Genomic DNA, 25,928 nt, shown 5'->3' with positions numbered 1-25,928 from the left:
TTCTATCAACCAATCAAAATCCTGTGTGACTTATTGCACAACATCTATAAATGCCTCAACAGTTACAAATCACACTTTTAAAATAGATAGTTAACTGAAGTGCTATCAATGCTTTAATCCAACCCAGAGAGAAAACAACAAACGTTATCAGTAGTCTGCAGTTGACAATATTACACTGTGTCCCCAAAACGCAAACAGAACAAAACACTATTGCTAGTTAAAAGTATTTCCCATGGTGAATGGAAAGTTAGTGTTTAGTTAGTCTGCAGTGCAATCACAATGTAATTGAGAATGCTGGCTGGCAAACTTTTATACATATATGTATATAAACTGAAATAATCTGTCAGTTAATCACTTTGATAATGTATTAATTGTGAGTGATTTTAATGCAAACTGTGTATAGTTTCTACTTTTCTCTTTTGATAACGAACTGAACATTTTTGAGTTTTCATTTGAAGGTGTCATTTTTTTCTAGAGCTGTGACTGAAATTGACTCATCCAGAAAACAACTGACAAATGAATTGATAATAAAGGAAACAAAGGCAGGGACAACTGCAACTGCATTCATATTAGCTTCTGCTGGGTAAATCATGCCCTTTACCTTTCACCACATGCTGTGTCTTAGTGCAACAATGTCTTCATTCGAGGTGCCTCCTCAATAACTGGGTATAAAGAAGCCGGACAAATCGTCTGGGTGCAACCTGACATTTAGGACAACAATTATAATACTGCACCACATCATTTGTGTGCAGCAATTGAAATGGAAACAACAATAAATAAGAAATGATGCATCTCTAAATGTATAAATAAATCTGTACCATTATTTGTCAATGCAATGCCAGTGCAGTTAAAAATAAAGTACAAAGTAAAAAGTGTTTTTCCTCAGTACCTTTGTTAGCTGTATGAATGTTAGTCAGTTGAGGGCTAAGCTGCTGCTTCAAGGTAGGAAACTTATCAAAATGAATACAAGTTCTTACCTGTTTGAAATTATGGTTAAGTTATTACTGAATAACTGAATTTTCTCTAAGATAAATGCATGCACAATAAAAATATTCAGGCCTATTTAGCTTAATTTAATATAGCAACATATATATATAACAACCAATTATTTTTGATATTTTGCATCCAGTCATTCTACTAGGGACAGTGCTTAATAAGATAAATCACCTTTTTGTATTGTGAATAAAGAAGAAGCTGAGACCAACAACTCTGACACAACCTTGAAGAACAAAACAAACAGAAAAAAAAATGTAGCAACCTTCATTTAGAAAGAAAAACGTCAGGAGTCAGAGGTTGAAAAGCTATCTCACTTTTATATGACACTAGAATGACATTTAAGAAAACAGAAAAAAACAAAAAAATCCGACATGCATCTTGGAGAAATAAAATCTGTTTGGGGAGATGGAGGGTAAAAAAGAGAAAACATACTCTCCAACACGCTGGAATACATGAATACATCATCATCCTTTCAGTGACCTTTGAATTTCAGTGACATTTTATTCTAATACATGAATTCATAAATATAATCCTCTCTCACCATATACTCTATCTATACGAGTCTCATACATCTAACTGTACATCTAACTGTAGCATATTGCATATCTTGAATAGGGGGCTGGGGGTAGTCAATAGTCATTAAATATTTAATTTTATACTCCAACTTCTTTGCGGAAGGGAGATAATAGAATTGTATGGGAATAAGGAGGGAATGAAGACAAAGTGGAGAAACAGATAAGCACTGTCTCATCTCAAACTACAGAAACATCCTGCAGCGATGTGACAGTGACATCTTTGTATGATATGTATGACTGTTTATGTATGTGTACTTGTACTTTATGTATGTGCTTCAATGTGTGGTGTATATGCTGTGTGTGAGTGCATATATGTCCACCTGAGGTCTACCTGTTCTGGATTTCAAATATGACACAGCTATATATTATATGACGGGTCATTACAATTTGTCAAAAATGTCTGACAAACAACTGCTAAAAGTTGCAAGTTATACTAATTTAGATCTCATTGCTTTCCTTAATATAGGGTGTTTTCTAAACTCTTGCTACACTCAAGCAGACCTGAGTCAAATAACCATTTGGGTTTAACGCAGCAAACACAAACTGGGAATCCCATCTTTGGAATTCCTGGAAATCTGAAACCACAGAACATTCAAGAACTCTGTCCAGTGTTTAACACACACGTGCTGGGAAACCTTGAGTGTATTATCAGCTGTTAAAGTGTATTCTGTGTTATGGAGGCAGTTTAATGTCATTCAGTTTGCCTTGAATCTCCAAACTGGTCCCACAGAGCAATGCATGTCCAGTATATACTGGCATTAGTGCTTCCTTATATGACTCAAATGAACAACTGCACTGGGTGGACTAGACTGACTGATACTAAATCAGAGCCAACTTTGTTCAAAATACAAGTTAGCTGGCAACAGTGGATTTATCTTTATTGTTTGTTTGTGTGGCTCTTGGAGTTTGATTTAAAATCCCAGTGTGTTGTGGTGGCAACAGGTTGGAAGAAGGAAACAAGACAACTCCTATCTACAGTCAGGCTAGCATCTCTGTAAAGATGCCTGTGCTTTGTCAACAGCTGTGCTTTGAGATAAATACTAATGATAATGTTAAGCAGTAATAAAGGTTTTTTAATGTTCTATCATCTTAGTTTCACATGCGAGCATGCTAACGTGCCTTATTAAGGAAGATGGAAGTGTCATTAGTATATAAACAAACTGAAATTTTGACATGATTTTAAAATAATTTAAAAGGGGCAAAAGTTATTGAAATACGTGTTTATGGGGAACATGAATATCTGTGCAAGCTTTTGTGCCACTCCATGTATTGTATGAGATATTTCTAATACACGATATATAGCGCCACCTGTTGGTGATGCTGCATAAGTAATTAGCGTTCATCTTCTGGACACCATGAATCTTTCATGGAAAACCATCAAATAGTTAAGATCTTTCAGTCTGGACCATGTGGCATACCAATCGATAGGTCGACGATCATCTGTGGTTCACTGAGTCTATTAGCTCTAAGGTTTCAAGCTAAGCTACAAGTACATATTAAAATATCAGACAGCAACGACTGCATGAAGCAGAGACACTGTTGATGTGTTGCACAGAAGGATAACTTGGGGAAAAGTGGATGACATCAAACTGTCTTCTTCAGTTTATTAAGACTTTCATGTTCATATTATATATTTTAAGGATATTTTGTTCACCCCCTGCCTTGCAAAGTACATCTTTGACCTGTAGGAATCACTACGACCCATTTAACATGCAAATAAATGGTGTAGTTGTTAGGAAAGTCTTTATGTGTTACATATGATTTTTTAAAATTGATTTGTGTGTAAATCTATAAAATACAGTTTTCCAGTATTCCAAACTACAGTTTTACAAGTCAATGATTATTTCAGTGACATGTGCCTTAGCCTACATGTACATATTTTTTAGAATCGAAAGAATCGAAAGTAATGGATGTACCTTAAAGACACTTTCAAACAGTATGTTAGGTAGCAAAAGATTATTTGCCAATTTGGCCCAGGTCTGCACTCTGCACATTTTAGCCCTTTCATGGGTATGTAGAAAGCAAAGAGTCCACTCTGAAAGTGGCCAATGTTTCCACTAACAACCCACATGTATTCTCAGCAGCAGTCACATATCCATTTTACTATTTCAAGAGGCCGTCGTCATTTTTCAGACTAGCCAAGCTCCTTTTGCGTTCCTTGGTCTCCCTCTCTTTCACAAACGGAGACAAACGTGTCTACATTCACACAACTTCAACACAATGAAGCTGCAAAAGAACACACAAAATATACAGCCTCTCGATTTCCTTACCCACTGAATCTGCTAAAGAGGAAAAAAGGTTGGTAGATGCTACTGTCAGCGATGGTTATTACAAAAAAAAAAAAAAAAATCAAAGAAAAAAAAAAGCTGTACAAAGTTCAGTTCTTCCTCAAAAGAAGCTTCAGAGTTGCCATCTGTCCAATGTTGATGACACTGTTTTTGCACAAAGGGTTGAGGGCACGTTGGGTCAAGCAAGTCTGAAGTTCATCAATCTCTAATTTTCGGGCCTTTCCAAAAATTCTGTATTTCAGGATGGCTAAAATCTAAAGCCCAGAACTGCCACAGCTTTTAAGGCTGAATCCTGGTTAGGCTTAAAATCTAAACCCCTTGTCATTAAGTCCTTTGGAAAAACGACTACATATCCGGTGGAAAAGAAAGGATGTCAAAACTCAGAAGCGATTGTGATCTTTTGAGAAATGACTGATCCCAAGCAGCCAGATCCAAGGAGGAAAGAGACAGAACAGACGATTCAAAGACGAGAGAATTTCAGAATCAGGTTCACAGGACATGTACTGTAATAAAAGTCTCTCCCTGTTCTGTTCAAGGACCAGAAATGCAAATGTTACAGTGTTTCATCTATTTTTCCTCGAGCTTGTGTCTGTGGGCCGGCTGCTGCTTTTCAAGTTGAATCCTGTGATATCACTGTCCTCCTCACCTCTCGCCCTTCCATCCACCCAGGGATTGGACAAGTAACCATGGGCATCTATACCATACAAGTGCCGTCCATCTTTACTCCGGGCAGATAGATTGGTTTGGTCCAGTGAGCCTGTGCTGTTACATTTCTTCACCAATGGAGATGCCAGAGAGCTCGGGGTGAGCAGTGATGTCAGTGAGAGGCTATTCAGTGTTTCTGACAAGTGTTCGCTGTTGAGGGTCTGCCGGCAGCCATCCCCACCCGCCCCTGTGCCCATGTCCTCATCTGAAGGGTCCATGGAGTCCTGCCGTGGGCAGCCAGGGCTGGTGCTGCCACCACCGCAGCTGCTTTGACTCCTCTGGTGCCCCCTGGTGGCTTGGAGTTTAAAAGTAGTACTGCATCTCTTTAGTGAATGGTTTTCCTGGTCTCCTGTGTCCGGTCCCTGGGGGTGTAAGGGATGACTGGGGAGGGGGCAGAGGAGAGGCATGGGGAGGTCCAGATCTCGAGGTGGGGATACGCTGAAGCTGAGTCCTTCCTCTAAAGTGGTCTGTAGGCTGCCCTCTGAACTACCTGTGGCCAGGGAGGAGTCACTGTGGGACGGATGCTGCACACAGAGGAGGTGAAAGAAAATTAAACAAGCCATCATTGTTTAGTAGACAAAAAATATATATATTGATGGATTGAACCAACAGGAAATTCTACCGAAGATTAGGATTAAACTGTATTTAAAGTGATTGTCAACATCGCACCCATATCCAATCTCTGTTTAGGATGAAATGGATGGAGATATTCTGCTTACTCCATATACCAATAAGAATGATCAAGGTGTAAGTTTAGTAGCAAGTGGTTTACTTGCATGTGTGAGTAAACCACAAGACTGTCTGTCTGATGTACTGTCAAGCTTACATAAAAATAACAGTTTAAAGTTAAACAGAACAAGATTTTAAATTGCTATTTGAAAATGTGGACCATATGGCAGATTTGAATCATAACTGAGATACAAAATGTTTCAAAATTAAAACTTTTAATCAATTTAGAACTAGGTTTAAAGTAGTGCAACAGATGTGTAAAAGTTCATCCTGATTGGTGCAACACACCCATTGTGTCTTATAGTATAACATTTGTTTCACTGAAAATATAACATGGGAAGGAGGGTGTCAGTCGGTGGAGCGCAAGAGATTGGGAGAAATTGAGAGATTGTCAGAAAAAGAACCAGACGACAGAGGGCATTTCAGAGAAAGACTTAACAAGATGAAGGTAATACAAGAAAAGGGACAAGAGAGAATGTTGAATCACATGAGCCAAGAACAACAGTGTGCACAGAGTCGGTATCAGGCTCAGGGCTGGCCGGGCTAATTAGCTGAGTGCCGCAGAGCATTACTGTAGCAGCTGAGGATCACAGATGCACTCAGACATGAGCTAAACAAACCAAACAGGTAGAGGGGAAAGAAGAAGAAGAAGAAAAAAAATCTGTCTCCATGGTAACACAGGAACAAGAACTAAAATAAGGGCCTTTTCACTCTTGTTTGTTTCATGCAGGAGCCAGCAGAGGAAGGTGTTAGATTCAATAGGAATGAGATCCTAGCTTTAATTATAACTAAATAACTTCACCAGAGTTTCACACTACAGTGGGACATCAATGGAGGGTGGTAGGTGTCTCATTTTAGTAATACAACAAGTTGTGTATGCTCAGCTGTAATTAGCTACTGAAACCATTCGTACGTCTTTAGTTTCTGAATGATAAACCCCACAAGTTGCTTTTTCACATCTGATCATATCACTTTTTCTTGTTGTAATGTTGATTTCTGACAAAACTGATGTCTGTTGAAGCTCAGATACTATAGACAAATTGTAATAAAGTCATTTTAAATCAATACTTTCTATAAATATTTAGACTTTTGTCACTGTGTGTGCCCATATATTAAGGCATGTTACAGTATCAAGCTGCCAGATCACTGTATTTGGGCTGAAAAGCTCATTCTTATACCTCATTTGGCAACTCCCATCTGAATACCTGAAGTGTTTTTGATGCATGACAACTTTGGTTCACTGAACGTTCTCGTAGGAATTGTCTATTTACACTGCTCCATTATGTCTCTAATATTTTTGCACAGAGAGACTGATGTCAGGTCCTTATTTGTCTATTCACCCATCCATCCATTCAGACACACAAGTTCATCCATCTGTCCATAATACCTGAGAGCTCAGGGGCCTGCTGTTCGCTCCAGGCGAGCGAAGGGAGGCCCAGGAGGCTGGGGAAGCCAACCTGGACGGCCTTCTGTCTCCTGGGCCAACATTGTTCCCAGAACTGCCTGGATGAGCCGCGGCAGCAGGGTGGAAGAAGTCTGCTGGTAGATGAAAGACAGGTGAAAACTCACCACCACCTCCACTGCAACCTCCACCATCTCCATCTGAAAAGAAAAGGTATCATTTTCAATATAACAATGTCCACGCTAATGTTCATAATTTCGTTATATGCCAAGTGTCAAGACATTTGACACTTTCATATAGAGCCAATAGAGCCTCAATGCAAGACTACTGTATTGCCCTTGAGGAGTTCTGTTTAAAAAGAGTAAATATTTTTGTGGTGTGCCTCAAGGTTGAGACCTGGGCCTCATTGTTTTCTGTCTCTACATGCTGCCATTAGGTTCTTTCATCTGCAAACATAAAATTGGTTTCTATTACTACGCAGATGACACACAAATCAATATCCCTGCTTCTCCTGATGATATGACTCCTGTTGGCAATCTTAGTCATATCAATTACTGTAATGCATTAATGCACAGAATTATTACTATAGTGATGTGCACAATGTTGACTCCTTTTCGTTGCCTGAGCTGTTCCTCTGTGAAGGACTAAAACATAAGTCATAAATGCGTATAAAATGCCTTGTATGAATAACGTTTTCATATTATAATCAATAAGACAGACTGCAGAGACGTGTCCATATTATTAGAAGTGCACACTGAGTAGTAGAAAATGCACGGACAGTGCTAGATGGAAATTGCATTCTAAGTCACCAAAAAGTGGGCCAACATCATACCTCAGCGGTTTAACATTTTTGCCCCCAAAATATTTTGAAATAGCGATCTTAATATTGTTCACACTTGCACAGCTCACAGGAGACACATTAAAAGTACTAACATATCCTAAATCTTGCATATTTAAGAGACATAAAAGGTCAGTTTTAAAGCAAATATTTCATCCACAAACCTGATAGAATTTAGGTTATAGATATTCATTTATCAAATAATCATATTTTTTAAAGGTCGCTGAGTGAAGTAATATTTTTTGTTGCCATTAAACACACCTACTCTACGTCTTTAGTGACATCCTGTCTGCAACATTCTGTGATGTTGGAACAGTCCCCCTGAATTGACTTTGACTTGTGTTGCTCCATCTGTTCCAGTGATGACGGTCATGTTACGGAGGGTGGTGAGCCATCAGCATACCATAACATGTCATTCATCAACATCTCTGTGTCTGCATTGTCGCTGGCCTCATCTATCATTGCTTTAATTGCAGTGGAAGTCAATCAACTGTAAAGAATATGAGACACGTCCTTGTGTGTCTGCCGGCTCCAGAGCCATTCAGAAAAAAAGCCTCATCCTATTTAAATGATACTATCAATGTCGCGTCAAAGTCATGGCTTAATGAAATCGTGATGGTTAAATACCAGTAAGGGTCATAAAGAACACTGATAAGGATAATAAGAAACGCTGATGAAAGGTAACCCTTAGAGGGATTATTGTAATATCATTGGGTGAAAGATTGAACTGAACCATTTTGCTGCTGTTTGGATTAAAATAATGCAGGTTTTACCCGAAGGAAAAATGATTTTATTATTCAAATTATTCGACCCTTGACTGCAAATATTTTTGTATTCGAAAATGCATGAAGCACATGGGAGAAGTTTGCCTTCAGGGTATTTTGGCAGAAAGGCTTTCTGCCCTGAGGGTTAACTTCTTCTACGTGCTTATTACTAACTAACTAACTAACTAACCTTGAAGGGATTTCTTGTGAAAAAAATAAAAATAAAAAAACAAACTCATGTTTATGTTCCATGTATAATGTATGTATACAAAATTTCATTGTGTGTGTCTCTTCGATGTCTATCGAACGCTTTGAGATAGCTTTAAACTATTTGAAAAACTGGCAGCAGGACAGTGCATGCATTGCTACGCTACTCTAAATGCATGTGTTTTCTTGTGAGTTCACATGGGATACAAACAAATCAGGCATTTACTCATAAAACATTGAGTCATGCTGGTACGAATGGTCAGAAACCTAACAAATGTGTCACATCTCAAGTATCATTTCATGTATCATGAAATGATACTTGCTATTTGAAACTTTTTTTTTTAATTGTTTCTGTATACTGTTATATTATGTTGAACATTTGTGCTCATATAATATAAAATGCTATACAGTATAAAGGTCTGTCTGAGTTAAACATACACCAGTAACCTTGCAGACATCTGGTGTTCACTGGTTTATTTCAAAGATACTTTCCTCACCAGACAAACAAGACCATTTGTCGTCTCTTCAAACAACTCAAATAAGACTATGCTCATTTTAGGTTGAATAAAACAAACAAAAAAAATACTTATTTTGTTATTAAGGTGTGACAACTTAAGTATGTCACAGATTCATTCACTCTGTATGACAGCACTAACCAAATACAGTATCTCAGATGCTGTACTTTCATCATGTGTACCTGTGCAATGTGACGGACTTGGCTGCTCCAGCGAGGGAGTATTCAGCTGAGGATGGACGCCCACCTCAAATAACTCCTGGACCCCTTCCTCACTTCCTGATCTGGAGGGCTGAAGCCCTTTGTAGCCACCCTGGGTGGGCAACTCCTCCGAACTGTGGGAGTCACTGCTGCCCCTCTGACAGTGTCATCCATGATATGAAAAGGGAAGACAGAAATTGAAGATAAGAGAAGCCGGTGAAAGAGAGACAAAGAGACACGGGGAGAATACGCATGATATCCAGGTGCACGAATGTTTACTGGAGCAATCATGATATCAAACTGAATCCTTTCATTTCCCCTTGTCATAATGGAAATCTGAGTACAATTTGATTCCAATTTCAAAAAGCTCCCTTTTCATGTCCCTTCCATTATCCATCTATACGAGTCTGATTAAAACTGGATGTGGTAAAAAGAAAGTAACAGCAGGCTTCAAAGCTTCAAATTGCTCGGCTGTTGTTGTCAGTTGTGAACTGGATCAAATGAACTGGCCTTCAATAACGTAGTGATGAAACAGGCCAGGTGGAACCGCTGTGAGCTGAGAGAGAAGTGTTCATGGTAAGATATGAAAGTGTGTGTGTGTGTGTGTGTTCACACACATGCAGACACACACAACAGTATCCCAGCATGCCCATATCAAGAGCACGGAGGGAGGCAGGTGTTTTAATCAGGCAGTAAGGCATGTAAATAGTAATTAATGATGATTAGCAAGATGGAAGCAGTGTGATGACAAGAGCCCTGACTCCCCAAAGCCCGAAAGACACGTACGCATGTGTGTGTGAGTGATTATTACAGTTATGTACATATCAGGGGTTTAATCTTACAAAAATGGCTCCATGCCTCACTAGTTTTAATAAAGGTACATATTCATTGTTTGATTGTTGATTTTTAGAGCAGGCATATTTTGCCTCCCTGCACATTTCAAAAAGTATATAGGCGTTTATATACTGCTACTGTGTCACAGCCTCCACTCTTCCAGGCTTTCCATGTGATCTCTCAATCTGGCTGCAGGGATTTGCTCCCTTTCAGCCACAAGGGCACTAGTGAGGTTCAACACTGATGCTGGGAGATACGGTCTGTCTCACAGTCAGTGTTCAAGTTAATCCCAAAGGTTCGATGGGGATGAGATCGGGGATCTATACAGGCCAGATGAGTTTTTCCACGCCAAACTGGGAAAACCGTTGCTTTATGGACCTGGCTTTGTGCATTTGGGGACATTGCCATGCTGAAAGATGAAAAAGGACGTCCCCAAACTGTTGCCACATAGCTTGGGACACAGACACAGAATTGCCTAAAATATCATTGTATGGTGTAGATTTGTTACGCCCAAATCTTTTTGGCCATATGGCATACGTTTGTAAGATCAAATCTAGAATAATAAAATTGATGTGTAAACCTAAATAAAAAAAATAAAATAAAAAAAAGTAATTGTCTAAGTTTTTAATTGCAGTTTGCTTCATATCATTATTTTGGACAATTGTATGTTGTAAAACAATAACACAATGCGTGTGAGTGTAAAATCCATACGCGTGAAACAACAATACATGTTTGTGTGCGTTTCGATGTGTGTATGTGTGAGTACCTTGCTGTCTCTTACCAGCAGCTGGTAGCTGCTGTGTTCGTCCAGGCTGAGGTCATCAGGTAGCGCCAGAGAAGATGACTTGTCTGACAGCTGCTCTGACATCAGAGATGCCTGCTCCACCTCCGCCAGTTGTATCTGTCAGACCAACAACAAAGGACACACAGGCAAGTAACATCCATGGTATAATTTGTCAACAGGTAGTGATGCCACCACACAGCAGTATTAGACATTGACTGAGAGAGAAACAGCAAGGTATACCATAAAAGGTACATTATATTGAAACAATAATTTCGGTGGTATTTCTATTGCACAGTTTTAAAGGAAATTTGTTTTTAACAAAGTTATTAATATCAAAACAATTCTAACATACATACAACAGATATGATAGAAATGATTGCTTGTATGAGATTGCTATATGTGAAAAAGGTTTCTTTTTCTTATTTACTTAGGGTTAGGGGTCTATATTGATGACATATTGCCCGGTTAATTTTAATATTCTAGAAACCTTTAAAATCAAGGAAATTACTGTCACCAACCAACACTGACTACAGAACATAGGAAATAAATCCATAGCATAGAAAGCAAAGCAAAATGGATGTGTAGTATTTTAAAGATAATTCGTTACATTTTCATCTCACTGAAGATCAAATAAATATGAGATAAAACTTTGAGGGTTGAGAAAAAAGGAATACAAAAAAAAGAGAGCAAAAGATGAATGTACTGTATAAGAAATGAATACCACATTCGATTATGATAGCACATTTATCATTCATGTCAATACTTTTAGTAAGTAATTTAATGTGAGAAGAAAAGGAGCTGCCCAGGTGGGTCACACTTTTACATATGCAACTTAGTATCTAGAACACGTTAACAGTCAGCTGCTGTGACTCATACAGTGACCCCCCACTCACAAAGCTACAGATTGAAATATGCAATCTGCACATATATCAGGTCGAAATCATGGAAGCACCTCTGGTCTTGGCTGAAATTGGTTTTGCTTGTTATGTGTGACTGATGTCCTCACATGTCTGTGTGCGTCACGGCTGAATGTACTTGTTGAGCAACCAAGTTTAGAGGTCGTTTGGTAGTGAAACGCATGATTGGACCTTTGAGAGGGACATTGCGTGATTGTACAGGGCAGAGAAAAATGTCTGAGCATTATTACCAACTACAGAAATATGGAGCAGATTTTGACAGCTTAGCCCTCCAATATTGGATATAGGTATTTCAATCCTTGTAGGAAATAAAATCTGCGTATTACCGTATCTGATTTAATTCAAATGAAATGAAATCTTGCAAAATAGGGTGGTCAGATTATAAAAATACCACCTAAAGTGCATATATCATGAAACCTTACCTCTTTTGATGAGTTTTTGAACGTTAAAATGATTTTGTCAGTTAGTCATCAGCACCTTTTACTCGATACTGTCATGTTTTTCATGTTTTTCGTGATGGTAGCACATATTGCACAGTCCCTGAAAGTAAGAACACTCGTTTTTTTTTCAATTTGCTCAAAAAACACCAGAATGCCACATCTATGAAAATACTATTACAGTACTGTACAGTGCCTTGATTGCAATGCAGTGCTAATCTGCATATCTATTACCAGGATATCAAAGCGACCTTCTTCTTACACTGATGGGATTTTACTGGCGAAAATGGTTTGAAGGGATATTTTACTTTAATCTGAAGAAGCTGCATCGCCATCTTGGGTGTTACGTATTGCACAAGAAAGATTTTTGCTGCAAACCTCCTTTTAAAACAATGATATCTTATAATACGATAACTCATTTGAATAATTTATTTGGGTTTTAATAATTGTGCAGCTGAAATTAACTCAGCAGGAGTATCACTTTGCTCAGAGAAAAAAAAAAGAAAAGAAAAAAGTATATACTTGGTATCAGGTTAGGTTACAGGAAATCCCAGAGCATCGGAACGTGTGTAGAATTATTTACAGCTCATGTGTTATTTGAGTACACTGACTTTCTGTCTAGGGATAGATAAACAAATATATAAATAGATATCATTTTCTAGTGAACTGAACCGTACATGAAGAACCTGGGGAAATGGAGGACGATGTAGATTCACTGCGATATTTGATCTTATATTGACTGGGGGATACAGATATTTGCATCTGTGTGATTGCCACACACAGTTGTTTGTGATGTGGTTTGGTAGAGCTCTGCACATTCATGAGATTTAATCATGTGAGAATTTTCCTTCCATCCACTCACACACAGACACCATGGCTAATGTGATAGCTGCATATATTTATGGGAGAGACACACATTCCTCCATATACACTACAGTCTATATTTCAAACACAAACAGGCTGGATTATTTTTTTTTATTTCTGCAGACATGGTTTGTGTGAAGAATCAAACAGCTTTGATCCTGGACTGCACAAAATGGTGGACCACTTATTTTGCCATACAAAGGCTTGTCACTTGGGCAGTAACCTAGCACACTAGTACCCCTTGTTTATTAAAGTTGTTTACTTTTAAACTGTGGTGTTTACGTTAGTTCTGCAGAATATAGGCAATATCAAATATCCATATATGTCCAATTTATTAATGTCCTGTCCTGTCTGAAAGAGACAGTGCTGACAGATCAATCCCTAATGCTGCAGCAAGGATGTGATCCCTCACTGGCTTCCCATTAGCAAAGGCATTTTTTTTTGTGACCAGAAATTCAGAGTTCAACAGAGCAGAAACACTGCAGCCAGGCATTTAAACCAGGTCTCTGGACAAGTAATTACTGTGCTACAGTATTTACAGTAATGACACACTTAAAAAACTGCCCATTTAGTTTAGACTGAATTGGTACAAGGATTAAGCTATTAAATACTTATTTGCACCTTGTATGGTGGGCATATTCTGGGTCTATTATACTGTGTTTACAATACCTGGGAAAAACTTCGAAAAAATCGGACGATAGCCAATAGACAACAAAAGGTGGAATGTAAATAAACTGCAAATATGGGCCTTAAATATCGCTGTGCTTGGATCAGTCTACATGTGTATTAGCATACACAGAAATTATTACACTTGCTCTAGATGATGAAATTTTGTATGACGTATCACTCTCTGAGCACTGTGAACTACAAAGTGAAAAACAAAACAAAACACATATGTGATAAAAGGAGAAAATGAGAGAAGAGGAAAGAAAGTGCAATAGAGAGATCTGGACAGTTAAAAATACAATTGGCTTAACACTACTTAGTAAAAATAAATCTACATCTGATGCATGTGCGAATAATGTTAAAAAAAAGGCAAGTTTAAGCACAGTGCCCATTGGTATTTAAAGGCCTTTATAAACATGACTAATAACAAGAGCTTTCCAGCAAGAATGAACGAGACAGAAGGGATGTGTGTGTGTGTGTATGTGTGTTTGTGTGTACAACACCACTAACCTCTTGTGGGTGGCCCTTACAGTCCTTACAGACGGGAGCAGAGCAGTAGTGGTGGAAAACTGAACCGGAGAGGTTGTCAATCATGTCCCCTTCCAACGAGTCCTTAATAAGCAGAGACACACTGTCCAGCCACTGGCTCTCCTGCAAGACACAAGAACATGCACAGACACTGTCTTAACCTTTTGCTTTGTTTGTAATTAGCAGAAAGGATAATATTATTAATGTTAAAAAACATACCATGAACACATTATTTCAAATAATAGTTTAACATTTGGGGGAATTGGCAGACTCACTTTCTTTCAGAGAGTGAGATGAGAAAATGTATGTGTCTGCCCATAAAACTACAAATATAAATTCATTTTGTAGTTAATTAGTGGTCTTCAGAGGCGTTGGTAGACATATGCTCTCACCGGGCTAGTTGTTTCCCCCTGCTTCCAGTCTTTATGCTAAGCTAGGCTAATCTTGTCCTGGCACCAGCCTTGTACTTTAATGCACACAAATGACACTGCTATTGATCTTCACATTTCACTCTCAGGTGCAAATGCAAATATGTGTATAATGTTGAACTGGTCCTTTAAAATTTCTTGTAATCAGGGAATATCAGTTGCATGCAACCATCCAGAATTAAATGTTTTCTGGGGGTATGTCTTGGCAAGCATTGCCAGGAGTCCAATAAGTTACTGGTCCAGGCCAATAAATTTGGATACTAATTGTCTGTACAGACTAAACAAACCAGATACTGTATAATAATAATGTGTTAAGACTTTATTGCTAAGCTAAGCTGTCGCTTAGCAATCGCTTGTTGTCACCACTGCTGTGTATATGTAGAACACAGGCTGGGAAATTCAAGTACAATTTCTTGTTGCGGCCAATATCAAAAATATTATACATGTTTTACATCAAACACTTTCACACACTCAATGTCTTATCCATCTTTCTCATCTGCTCCAAATCTCGCCCTGTTCTCTTCTTTCTGGCTCTTCATCTCACTCTTTCTTCTTCTTTCTTTTTATACAACATCTGTAATTCAGACTAAAGCTTGTGTTGTTTAATTAACCACAATCCGTTGGAGCTGGTTTTATTTTCAGCTGCTTCAAGACAGATATCGATGACTACTGCCTGCTTTAAGCCATACCAAAGGAGCAGCAGATGAATGTCATTGTTGTAAGATTAATTGCATGGGGAAAAAAAAAAAAACTACACTGGTCTACTTTAGCTGAAGATGGCTTTGAATTCCCACTGAGTGGCACTGGAGAAAGATTCCTGTGAAGAATATTTTACAAAGTCAGCAGGATGTGTTGAGGAAATCTGATGAGAATTCAGTTATAATGTTGAATCTGGACAATAAATGAACAGAAGGATAGCTTTTTGAAGCTGCTTGTTTGTTCTTTTTCTTGGTTTACACTCAGGCTCCTTTGTGCTAGACCATCAGCCATCCTGGGACCCTCATCTCTTCCTTTTCCCTAGCTGTTGGCGCCTCATTCCAGATGTCTTGGCTCTGGATCTTCGGTCTCTAGGAGATTCATCCTCTCCTCATGTCTCTCTCTCTCCCTTGAGTACATGTTGTCCTTGTCTCTCTGTCTCCCTCTGTGTGTTTGTTTCCTCTCTCATCTCTGTGTGAATGGTGCTCTTTATATATGTTTACATTCTATCTATAATCTTGTTATCCTGATTGTCTGTACTGTGGTTTTCCTACTCAGTACATGTGACATATATTCTACTGCAAGAGGGATGCATCCTCATGTGCTCCCCTTGGGGTTCTTCCATTCCTTTTCCCGTTAAAGGCTTTTGTTCTGGGGATGGGTTTTCCCTTATCTGAAACAAGGTTGTAAAGTCCCTTGTGGCGATATTGAGCGTCATACAAAATAAACTTGACTTTACTGCTTAGATTTTCTATCGAGCACACTCAACCTTGGTTAGACCGAATCTGTGTGTAGTGAGCTTCAAAAACCATCATGACCAATCATCTGTCAGTGACTATGTAGCAGTTATGAACAAGGCGAAACATCCAACGATCAATGCATGAAAACATTCAGGTAAAAATGCTCCCATTTGTAGCCTGTATATATGTATAAACTCAGCTATTGTCATCAAGATGAACAAAGGCCTCAGCTGCATGTTCTAACCCTCAAGCATGCGAATTTACAAGGGCTGACCGTCCATCTATGAATGAGTGAGTAACCACAGTTTAAGTCTGACAGCCAGCAGTGGTAACCTGTAGCGTTGTAAAGTAATACACCAGCAGAACATAACAGCCAAAAACTAGAGAAAACAAACACTTTATTTTGAGGTTAATACTTTATCTGGCAAGGAACCATATACGGTAACTGTAAAAATGGTGACTCCACGTCTCTCAATGAAGTAGCAGAATCACGTGACTTTCTCCAGCCAATCAGTGAAGGTCAGGCTATGAGCCTTGAGCCTTTTGTACAATATTTCCTACACATATTTTTGTGACTTGAATTTGCAGCCTAAAACTGAAACGTTTTAAAAAATTAAAAAAGAAAAAAATGTCTTTTCACATTCACCAATAACATTTGAAATTTTAAATTTCCAGTATAAATGATTAAACTTTAAAGAAAAGCACCTGAATCTCTGAAAACACCTTTATAAGAACATTGTGTTTGCATAACCACTGTAATAAAATAAATCATAATTTAACTACAAAGTTTGTCTGTAAATCTTAATAGGTGTTTTGAATGGATGGTTAATGTAATAATCAAACTGTTAATTAACACTGCTCAAGTTTCTTTTCCAATCAGACAGTGGCTTCTCTGCTGTTCAAGATCTCAGCAATAAACTTGATTTGTAATGTTATCATAGCTATAGAATGAATAACAAAAATTACTCAACTGTTGTAATAAACTGGAATTATCCTTGCGGGCTATCAAGTGGTGAAAGATTATATTCTCGCTTTAAAATCCTAAAATCAGTTGTGAGAAGCTGAACATGTTGTTTGTCCATATTTTATACTTTTTGTAGAATATTAAAAATTTGATTCATGTTGGTACAAAATATTGTATACTCTCTATTCGGATTAGTTAATATTTTTCATGGTGTTCGCATTATTTATTTCTTGAAATGTAGTTGCGTACAAATATCTTTATTTTCTGTTGACTTTCACTTTAAAGCCTTGGATCCACATGAAGCTGGAGGCCTTTTCTTGGTCAGTCGGGGTTCCCAATTAACTATTCTCTTTCTTTCTCGTTCAAGTTGAATGTCAACTCTCATTTTCCTGCTGCCATGTCAAAAGTTTAAACTGCCTGTTCCTTCCAGTTGCTGCACTTTCCTGTTGTTTCTCTCTATCCTAAGAGTTTCTGCTGCGGGTGTGAGGTGAAGAGGGCAACCACAGTTGATAGCCAGACCTTGGCAGCACCCACTGATGTACTGTACACACACACACACATACACATTGTTTCAAGTGCAGGGAGATGCACAGAGAGGGGTGAGGCAGCCTGATTGATTGGCTAAGCTGGGGGCCTTGGTTGTGGTAAATGGTGCCTATGACCCTGTTTGATTCACTGCACTTCAATCTGGTTTCTATCATCCTGAATGCTCTGAACCTCCACACTGTGGATCTTCTCTCTTTAGTTATATGTTTATTCATCAATTCTTTACATTTTATTGTATATCTGTATATCTGTTTGTTGGTCATAATAGCCACTGCTGGGGTGGAGGTGGGTCCAATTATATCTGCTCAGTTATATGAACAGCAGCTGTAGCAGTTAGTGATTGCAACAATAGGCAGCAAAAGGGTGAGAACGATTTAAGAACACTATCCTAATGAGAAAACTACATTGGATATGTTGTAGTTCTAGTTTGAAGGCATCGCTTCATGTATGCACCACTTTTATATGCAGGACACAGAGGGACATGCCAGCAGCACAAAAGCAGCAGCTGCAGTCCTCCATCAGTGTCCACACTGAACCTGTGTGGACTACTGCTGTACTCTGAAGCACCGCATTTATTTTTACCACTCTATAAAAGAGTTTCTCTCTCTTGGTGTGTCTAACTTTCACTCTCCGGTGCCCTGCGAGCTTCATACAAACTAATTATGACAAGTGAGTGTCTGCTCAACTACATTTGATTGGCTTTTTCGATTCATCTTTTGTTCATAAATCACTATGATCATCTACTGCCGGAATCATTAGCAAGTTAAGTGTTTCCAAGTGCATGAACCATTAAATGGTACATGTTTTGTTAGGGATCAACTTATTCCAGATATTACACTGGATGCTTTATATTCTGCAGGGGTTCTACACCTGCATTTTAACTTCATCGTTAGAATAACAGAGCACAGAAAAAGGGAAGAAATTCACATTTTGACAATGGATAGATTCTTTTTATGAACTCTGGATTCTGCATGTGAGCTGTGCATTAATGTCTGAAAAGGCCAGCTTGTCTCCACAGGGAGAAGGAAGGAGCCACAGAAAGGTATATAACTCTGATTACTGCTTGATTTGTGCTTGTGTTGAAACGACTTTAAACTTTTTGATCAACGAATTTGTGACATGTAGAAGAAGATGTAATTCCTCTGTTGTATTCATTAAGTTGGACTTCTGTATGTTTAGATACTTTTATACAAAGTTTAACATAATTACTAACTCGCTCTTAGTTACTGCATGTATTTTATCTTGTATACTTATTTTCCTTCATCTATCTGAAGTGTTTCTAAATCTCAGTATAGATGCTCATAAAAATAGGCAGAACATTGCGCTTATAGCCTAACAAAGCCATTTGCTGGCTAATCAGAATATAGATTTAAAGCGCAGTGCATATAGGAAGACATATAAAGAGTCCCTCCTCTTTCTCATCTCTCTTATGCTCTTCTGGTTAAAAATACCAGTAGGCTGACAGACAATGAGCTATAAGCACAATGAGACTGTGGCGGAGCCTGCCACCCACTCACAATCTCCCTCTGTCTTCCAAGCCTTCCACAGTCAGCCTCTCTCTCTGTTCTCTCCTCCCTTCCCTCTCACCCATTGATTCAGTGTCATTCTTTAAGATGGATGACAGTATTAATTTCCCTTGGTCTGAACCAAAGTACAAAAGATTACTTAGGTTCATTAGGTTCACATACACAGTTCTAAACATAACAAGGCTTAATGGTACAAAATAAAAAAATAACAGAAGAAAAACGGACTCAAGTCCAGATAACTTCAGCTAAAATGGTGAACACACGTTATGCTTGTTGGGCCGATTATAGTCATGACAGTATGACAAGTGATCAGACAACATTTTGAGTCTATTTCAGTCTGTGCCAGATGGTGTTGTTGGTAGGGAGATAAATTCCTACAGTATGTCTGACAGTGATGTATTTTTTAGCCACTTGGAGGTAGCAGAACAAGCTGTAAAAACAAGACAAATCACAAAAGTTATTATAGCAAAAATGTTGGCAAACTGTTGCCTATTCACACATCGAGTACACAAGCGGCAACATGAACTTTAATTTAGAGTCATGTTTTTGGCACCTCAAGAATAATCCCAAAATGTTTGCTGCAGCTGGAGCAAATATCAAAACAATTATCAAAAATAGCCTGAATAGATCAGTCGAGCTGATGAGGACTGCAAAAAAACAATGTGCAATTATACTTCGGCTACACTGATTATACAATGCGTGCATACCATATGTGCAGCGCATGTTATACAGGTGTGTCATCAGCATGCACAAAGCCTTTGTTGTCGTGTCACATTGACTCTTGTTCCACCAAGCTGCCCCGAGTCTTTGCTCTCTCTCCATGTGAGCCATGTTTGAAAAGGCAGCGAGCAGCACGAGGCCGGAGCGACTGTGTCCGCTCATGTCACATGGCTCTTTAGACGGTATAAATTAAACTGGATGTAGTCTCTGTGGCGTCACCCACAGGTTTCTAAAGAGCCATTTTAGAACTCAGTGTGGTGGCTCTGGCCATAGTCATTTTGGCAGACATGACTCCACCGGCTCACGGCTAATCCAAAGATGTAGAGCGTGGGTGGAGCCAAATCGGGTTGAAAGAAGCGTGGCTAAAACCAGCCTTCTGTGACAGTGCCCGCCTGTCACTCAAAGTAGACATGCTCTGGAAATGATGCATAATATTAAGCTTTAATAAAATGTGAACAGGAAAATTGGCTATTGAGACTAAGACAGTTTTTCATACCAGGCTGTAAACATATTTATTTCTGCTGTGAAGTTTGCCATTTTAACATATGGAGTTATGACTCGTTTTGAAGCCAACCTTTAGTGGCCACTTGGGGAACTGCAGTTTTTTGGCACTACCGTGTTGGATTCATTTCACAGCTACGGAGGTTCCAGCTTGTATCTTTTTTTCCTGGCTACATGTGTTGTGCATTTATTGTGTAGGTTTGTGTGAACATGAGTGAGGTAGGAGTGCGGAAACACTCCCTAAAACCAGGCATAAAAATCATCAGATGATAAAAAAAAGTGTGAGCAGCAGAGAGAGACGGACGTGAATATCGGCAGAATGTGATCGATTTGACATACTTTATAACTTTCTTCGATCCATCAAGTCTAATGTTACTCTACAATTCAGCTGTTTATCAGTGAAGTGAACAACACTGCAGACTGAAGTCTCTGCTTACAGTTACAGACAGATGTGTGCTATATAGACTCATCTTCTATAAGATGCATCTGCATCCTCACTGCACTGCTTATTATATTCTACAGTGTGATGAACTGGTCGTGGGTCATGTCTCTTGCCTACTTCCAAATGCTGTCTCTCCCACTTCACAACTCCTGTAGTTCTCATGCATTAGTTGTCTTGTTGATTGTGTAGTTGCGGTGGCTACTTTGACTTAGTTGTCTTGTTGATTGTGTAGTTGCGGTGGCTACTTTGACAGGTATTCACGTTAAATGCCCACTGTGGTGCAAAACACTCTCAAATTGTTTTATCACCATTTGATATGTTATCCCAAGTTAATACAAAAAAAAAAAAATAATAATAATAATATAGTTGACCTTCTCTTAGCACGCACAACTTTGAGTGACTTCCAGTGTCCATGTGTGTGAGTCATAGGCAAAACAAGATGAAATGAGTTTTCATTTCTGGGAGTGTGTGGGATCGTGTCTACAGTTTTTGGACCTAGCACAGCGCTGTCACACTTCAACTTTTTCATAGAGTTTGTGTAATATGGGTATGTTAACATCTACACACTACAGCTGACTATTTAAAGGATAAAGTTACTAAGCAAACAATCATTCAGTCTGCTATTTCAGTCTGTCTCTCCTGACAGAAACAATAAATAATAATAGAAATCAAAACCAAACTTCCAATAAGCTAGAGACATATTCTGTACACTGGTAGTTTAATGTATATGCATATAAACACAGTTCTGTGTGAATGCCAGTGTTGCACCAGCTACTTTTTGAACAGTCCACATATGATATATGTTACTGACTACAAATGAAATATAGCAACTGATATGAAACTGTTTGCTATAAAGTTTGGGACATCAACATATATTACAGCTTATTAACAAAACATCAGTTACTGCTACTTATAAGTAGTAGGCAAGATCAGAACCAGACATCAGCTATACATTAAAAAAATAAAAATAAATAAAAAAGCTTTAAAAGCTTTATTACATAACTGAGGTACCAACACACGCACGGTGTTCTCAGGTACCAGTTCAGACTGTCACAGCGATAGTTAACGCTTGCAAAAGTAACAAATAAACAAAGCAGTTTTCTTTCTATATATGTTAAAAAATGGGAGCCTCTGATGGCAACCAAGGGCCAAGAATTGGACGTCAACTTCTCAAGAAATGATTGCTAATACCAACCTGGCGACCATTACTGTCAAGCCCTGATCATTTAGCACATTTCTTTGAATTTTGCCCAAATTGATTGAAATTGTTCTTGCTGGATTTGGGAAATTGTCTCTACTCGTTCAATCATTAGTGTTCCATTCATTCAATATATGTTCCTTCCTCTGCAAGTTGGTGGCAATGTTCAAGATATAAGACTGTTCCCAGCTTTAAAATGACAAATCAAATGTGTCGACTGAAAAATTCAGAAGTTATGAAGAAATAATGAGTATTAGTCCAGACTACCTTTTTGTTGTTATGGATTTCTAGGTATTCTAGGCCCAGTTGGCAATCAGATGCCAACACCCAGCTCCTTCTACTTCTACTAATAAGTGTTTGTGTTTACGGGATCATTTCTAATGAGCCACCTAGCAGTTTACTTGGCGCTGCTGTCACCTGCCCAAACACATTAAAGTTAAGGAGTAAACACTTGTAGCGTAGAGTCACTCCTTGCAAACACACCTTTAGTCACTCCGCACAATCATTCAGTCAGTCACTGACTCAAACACACTCATTTGTCACTCATTCAGCCACTTGCTCATTGACTTCCTACAGCAATTAGTCACTTGCTCTCCTCTCATTTTCTCTCTCCTGTTGCTCTCAACCGTCATCTATATTTGTGTTAATGTCTCTCGCCGTTTCCCAATTTGCTTGTTTCCCCCATCTCTCCTTTGTTTCAGCCTTTGTTTGTTTATTTACTTGTTTCTTTCGTTCTGCCTCAGCGAGCGTGCTCCTAAAAATACCTGTTCTCATCTGCAGGTGCTATAATTTTATGTAAGTGTGATTATAGATGAAGCTTGTACTGACTTGCTGTTTGAGATGCAGCAATCAGGGAGCTGACGAATGAAAGCCACCACTGTTACTGCTCCCACTTGTGGTATTTTTAGAATGGTGGAGACAGCGGCCATTTAATATCTTTTGCATCTTTGTGTGTATGTGCGCATGTGCACGTGGGTTCTCTGCAGAAGATTTAGAGTTCTGTGTGTTCTTAGCATGTTCATCATCAACACTTTGTATTTGCACAAGTGGAGCTGCAATATTTCATGAATACATACAACTCTAGCTGCTGTGCAGACGCACAACTGTTAATAAAGTTGATGACATCTTAAAATGATCAAGATTAACATACAAATCATGTATTGTTTAGTTTATTATCACAATCAGCATGTTAGCACATTAGGAAATTAAACAAATACTTTTGTTTTCTCATTTGAAATTTCTCTCCTTTTTTCAGCTATGCTACTGTTCCACGTTGAATTGACCAAACTCTCTTAACTGCACAAACTTGTTAGGAATAACTCATTTCAACCTGATGAATGGCACCTCTTCATGAGGAGGTGAATGCTCGTGAATTGTGATCATTTTCATAACTGCCCTTACCTTCAAACTGCTATAGGAAGCTAAGTCTTCTGCTCTGTTTGTGGTTAAGTTTCATTGACACAAATCAAAGTCTTGCTTTCAGAAATCAGGAGATGAAAACATAGCAGATGTACTCATGTTAGTATCTGTATCATCGGACTTGAAACAATTAGAAAATATTAATACTTAGGCTAACGATGTGTCGTCAGAGCAGCATTGGTGTCCAAATCAATGGTTTGACAAGATAAGTTAATCCTATAAAATGTTCCTCTGCACCTAAAATGGCCCATGACTTAGTTGAGAGGTGGTTGCAATACCACAACTTTGTCAGTATCTCTATGTGATGTACAAGACTGAAAATGCCAATCAGAAGTTCTGGGAGCCCAAGCTGACATTGCAAAATGTTTGTTTTGACTGACCAGCAGTCACAAACAATACATTTCCAAATTTGAGAACCATTGGATTCATTTTTAGTCAATTGACCGACTGGTTAATCAATGACCATTTTCAGGGCTCAGTTACTGATTTTCTAGAGTCCACTCACTCTGGGTGAGACCAGTGTCTGTTGGATCTAAAATGCTTACAAATGTGTAAATATGCTAAATAATTAAACTGCTTCCCTTTTGGCTGTTTTTAAGACCGAAAATTTGCACGGGGGGTTTTATTTTTAAATTCCACCAGATTCTCTATGCTGTTTCTGTGTCTGACTTCTGGCCAGCTTGAGCTGCTCTATGCAGATTGATGCGGGTTGCTGGTCCGTCAAAAATAGAACAGCCACATATTCTCCACAGAGGAGAGTGGAGATCCACTTCAGGGACGCTTCTCAAATGAACCGCGGCAGGGCCGGTGGGGTTTGAAACATTGACTAGAACCAGTGCCAGGTGGAATTTGGGGTTTAGATGTGCATGTGCAACCTTGAATAACACTGAATATTAACATCCATTGACAGGATCCCAGGGGTGTTAACCTAATCAGTGCTGTCTGGGAGAGATTTTGAGATTTAGATGATCACCATGTTAATGAATAATGAACATTTTAGATGATTGCAGTAAGCACTTTTGTACTCATTTCTTGTAGTAGCCCTGAACATACAAACCAAACACTGATCTACATAAGGTCTTTTGCTTTTAATGTGAATTTGGCAGCCAGAGTTTTTCTTACATGCTTGGAAGGATAGAGTTGAGGCGTGGGAGTATTCACTTAGGAGTCACTAAACTCTACACACTGGACCCTTAAACACAGATACAGTAATGCTAAATAAAATTAAAAAACGTTAAACATGTCACAAATAAATCTGACAGACAGCTGTTGTATAGAGGTTATATTTCTGTTCACTGACTGATCTTAATATGGTTGAATTGAAAAAAAAGGCCGGGGAAAGGGGAATGTCAGATCTGATAAAGAAATACCAATCAAACTCATTCCAATTTGATCAACATGGGAAGTAAGTGTATCTAAAATAATTGGGATTTGTATATTGGCATCATATAGAAACAAGAGCGCTGTATTGCACAGATCTTGCCTGCATCATCAAAGGTAGAAGTATGGACTGTGTCAGCAGTAATTACTCTCCTGAACGTGTGAAAGTGCTCTTACCTGGGTGGGAGAGAAGAGCCGACATCGATGATGCGAGTGTCCCTCATGAGCTGCACCGCCTCCTCCTCCATCTCGAAGCGGTGCAATCACCCCACCACTTGGACCCCCGACTGTCCCTGCTGTAATTGCACCAGACGCTCCTCCACCCACACCGGCCCCGCTTGCAGCACCACCTGTGGCCCCCGCGATGGCGCCGATGCCCCCCATCATGCAACAGAGGCCTCCCTGAGCCAGCTCCAGCTCGATCTCAGCATCCATCTCAGCGTCCTCCTGTGCCTCCTTGTTGGAGTCATCCAGATGCTTCATCAGCACGGCCACCACCACGTTTATCAGAACAAACTGAGCCGTAAGCACAAAGGAAACAAAATACAACGGAGAGATAAACTGCAGTCCAGCGTGGCAGCCGTAGTCGCTGCCTGGACCATCCGGTGGGCACTCCCTCAGTGTGTCCTAGTGGGTGATGGGGTATTGGGAGAGTTTAGGGGTGAGGAAGAGTGAGACAGAAGAAGAAGAGGAGAATAAAGTGAAAGAATAGTAGGATTTCAGTGAGATGACCAGAGAAAACAAAAGGGAAAAATTAAATCATACATTAAACTAATTGTTTCCGAACTAATGAGAGAAATAAGAAAGCAGTGATCAATGAGTGAAATGGTTGAAACCTTTAGCCTGTTTCTTTTACAAGAATTGTACTCTAAGGGAACAATCAAATGGGTAATACTTTTATGTCCAATAAAAAAGACGAATTCACAAATTTGAGCACTGAAGCAATTTGTAATGTCGTTACAGAACACACTGTCAAGCTCTCACAATCCGGCTCGAGGTCTGACAAAGTTTCCCATCTGTCTTCCTTTCATCAACAGTCAATCACTTTTTTTAAAAGCCTAATCAGCCCGTCCTGATTAACTTTCTCTCAGAAATAGGCTGTGATAAAAAAAAAAATTT

General features: G+C 38.9%; 1 protein-coding gene across 1 annotated transcript in view; it reads right to left on the bottom strand.

Annotated features, from left to right (window-relative positions):
* Nucleotides 1–1,331: 1,331 nt before the first annotated feature.
* The window catches only part of LOC104925983 (voltage-dependent T-type calcium channel subunit alpha-1I), a 128,627-nt gene continuing 104,030 nt past the window's right edge, over nucleotides 1,332–25,928 (bottom strand). The window contains exons 31-36 of the mRNA XM_027282657.1: nucleotides 24,987–25,436; nucleotides 14,232–14,372; nucleotides 10,820–10,954; nucleotides 9,202–9,376; nucleotides 6,681–6,895; nucleotides 1,332–5,088 (exon numbers count right to left, since the gene is read on the bottom strand). Of these exons, the coding sequence (XP_027138458.1) occupies nucleotides 4,423–5,088; nucleotides 6,681–6,895; nucleotides 9,202–9,376; nucleotides 10,820–10,954; nucleotides 14,232–14,372; nucleotides 24,987–25,436 (1,782 nt within the window). The 3' untranslated portion in view covers nucleotides 1,332–4,422. The remainder of the gene's footprint in view (nucleotides 5,089–6,680; nucleotides 6,896–9,201; nucleotides 9,377–10,819; nucleotides 10,955–14,231; nucleotides 14,373–24,986; nucleotides 25,437–25,928) is intronic.

This window comes from Larimichthys crocea, chromosome X (assembly GCF_000972845.2).
Source record: "Larimichthys crocea isolate SSNF chromosome X, L_crocea_2.0, whole genome shotgun sequence".
Taxonomy (NCBI): domain Eukaryota; kingdom Metazoa; phylum Chordata; class Actinopteri; family Sciaenidae; genus Larimichthys; species Larimichthys crocea.
Note: the sequence above shows the minus strand (reverse complement) of the source record. Positions and strands in the feature narration are given on the sequence as shown.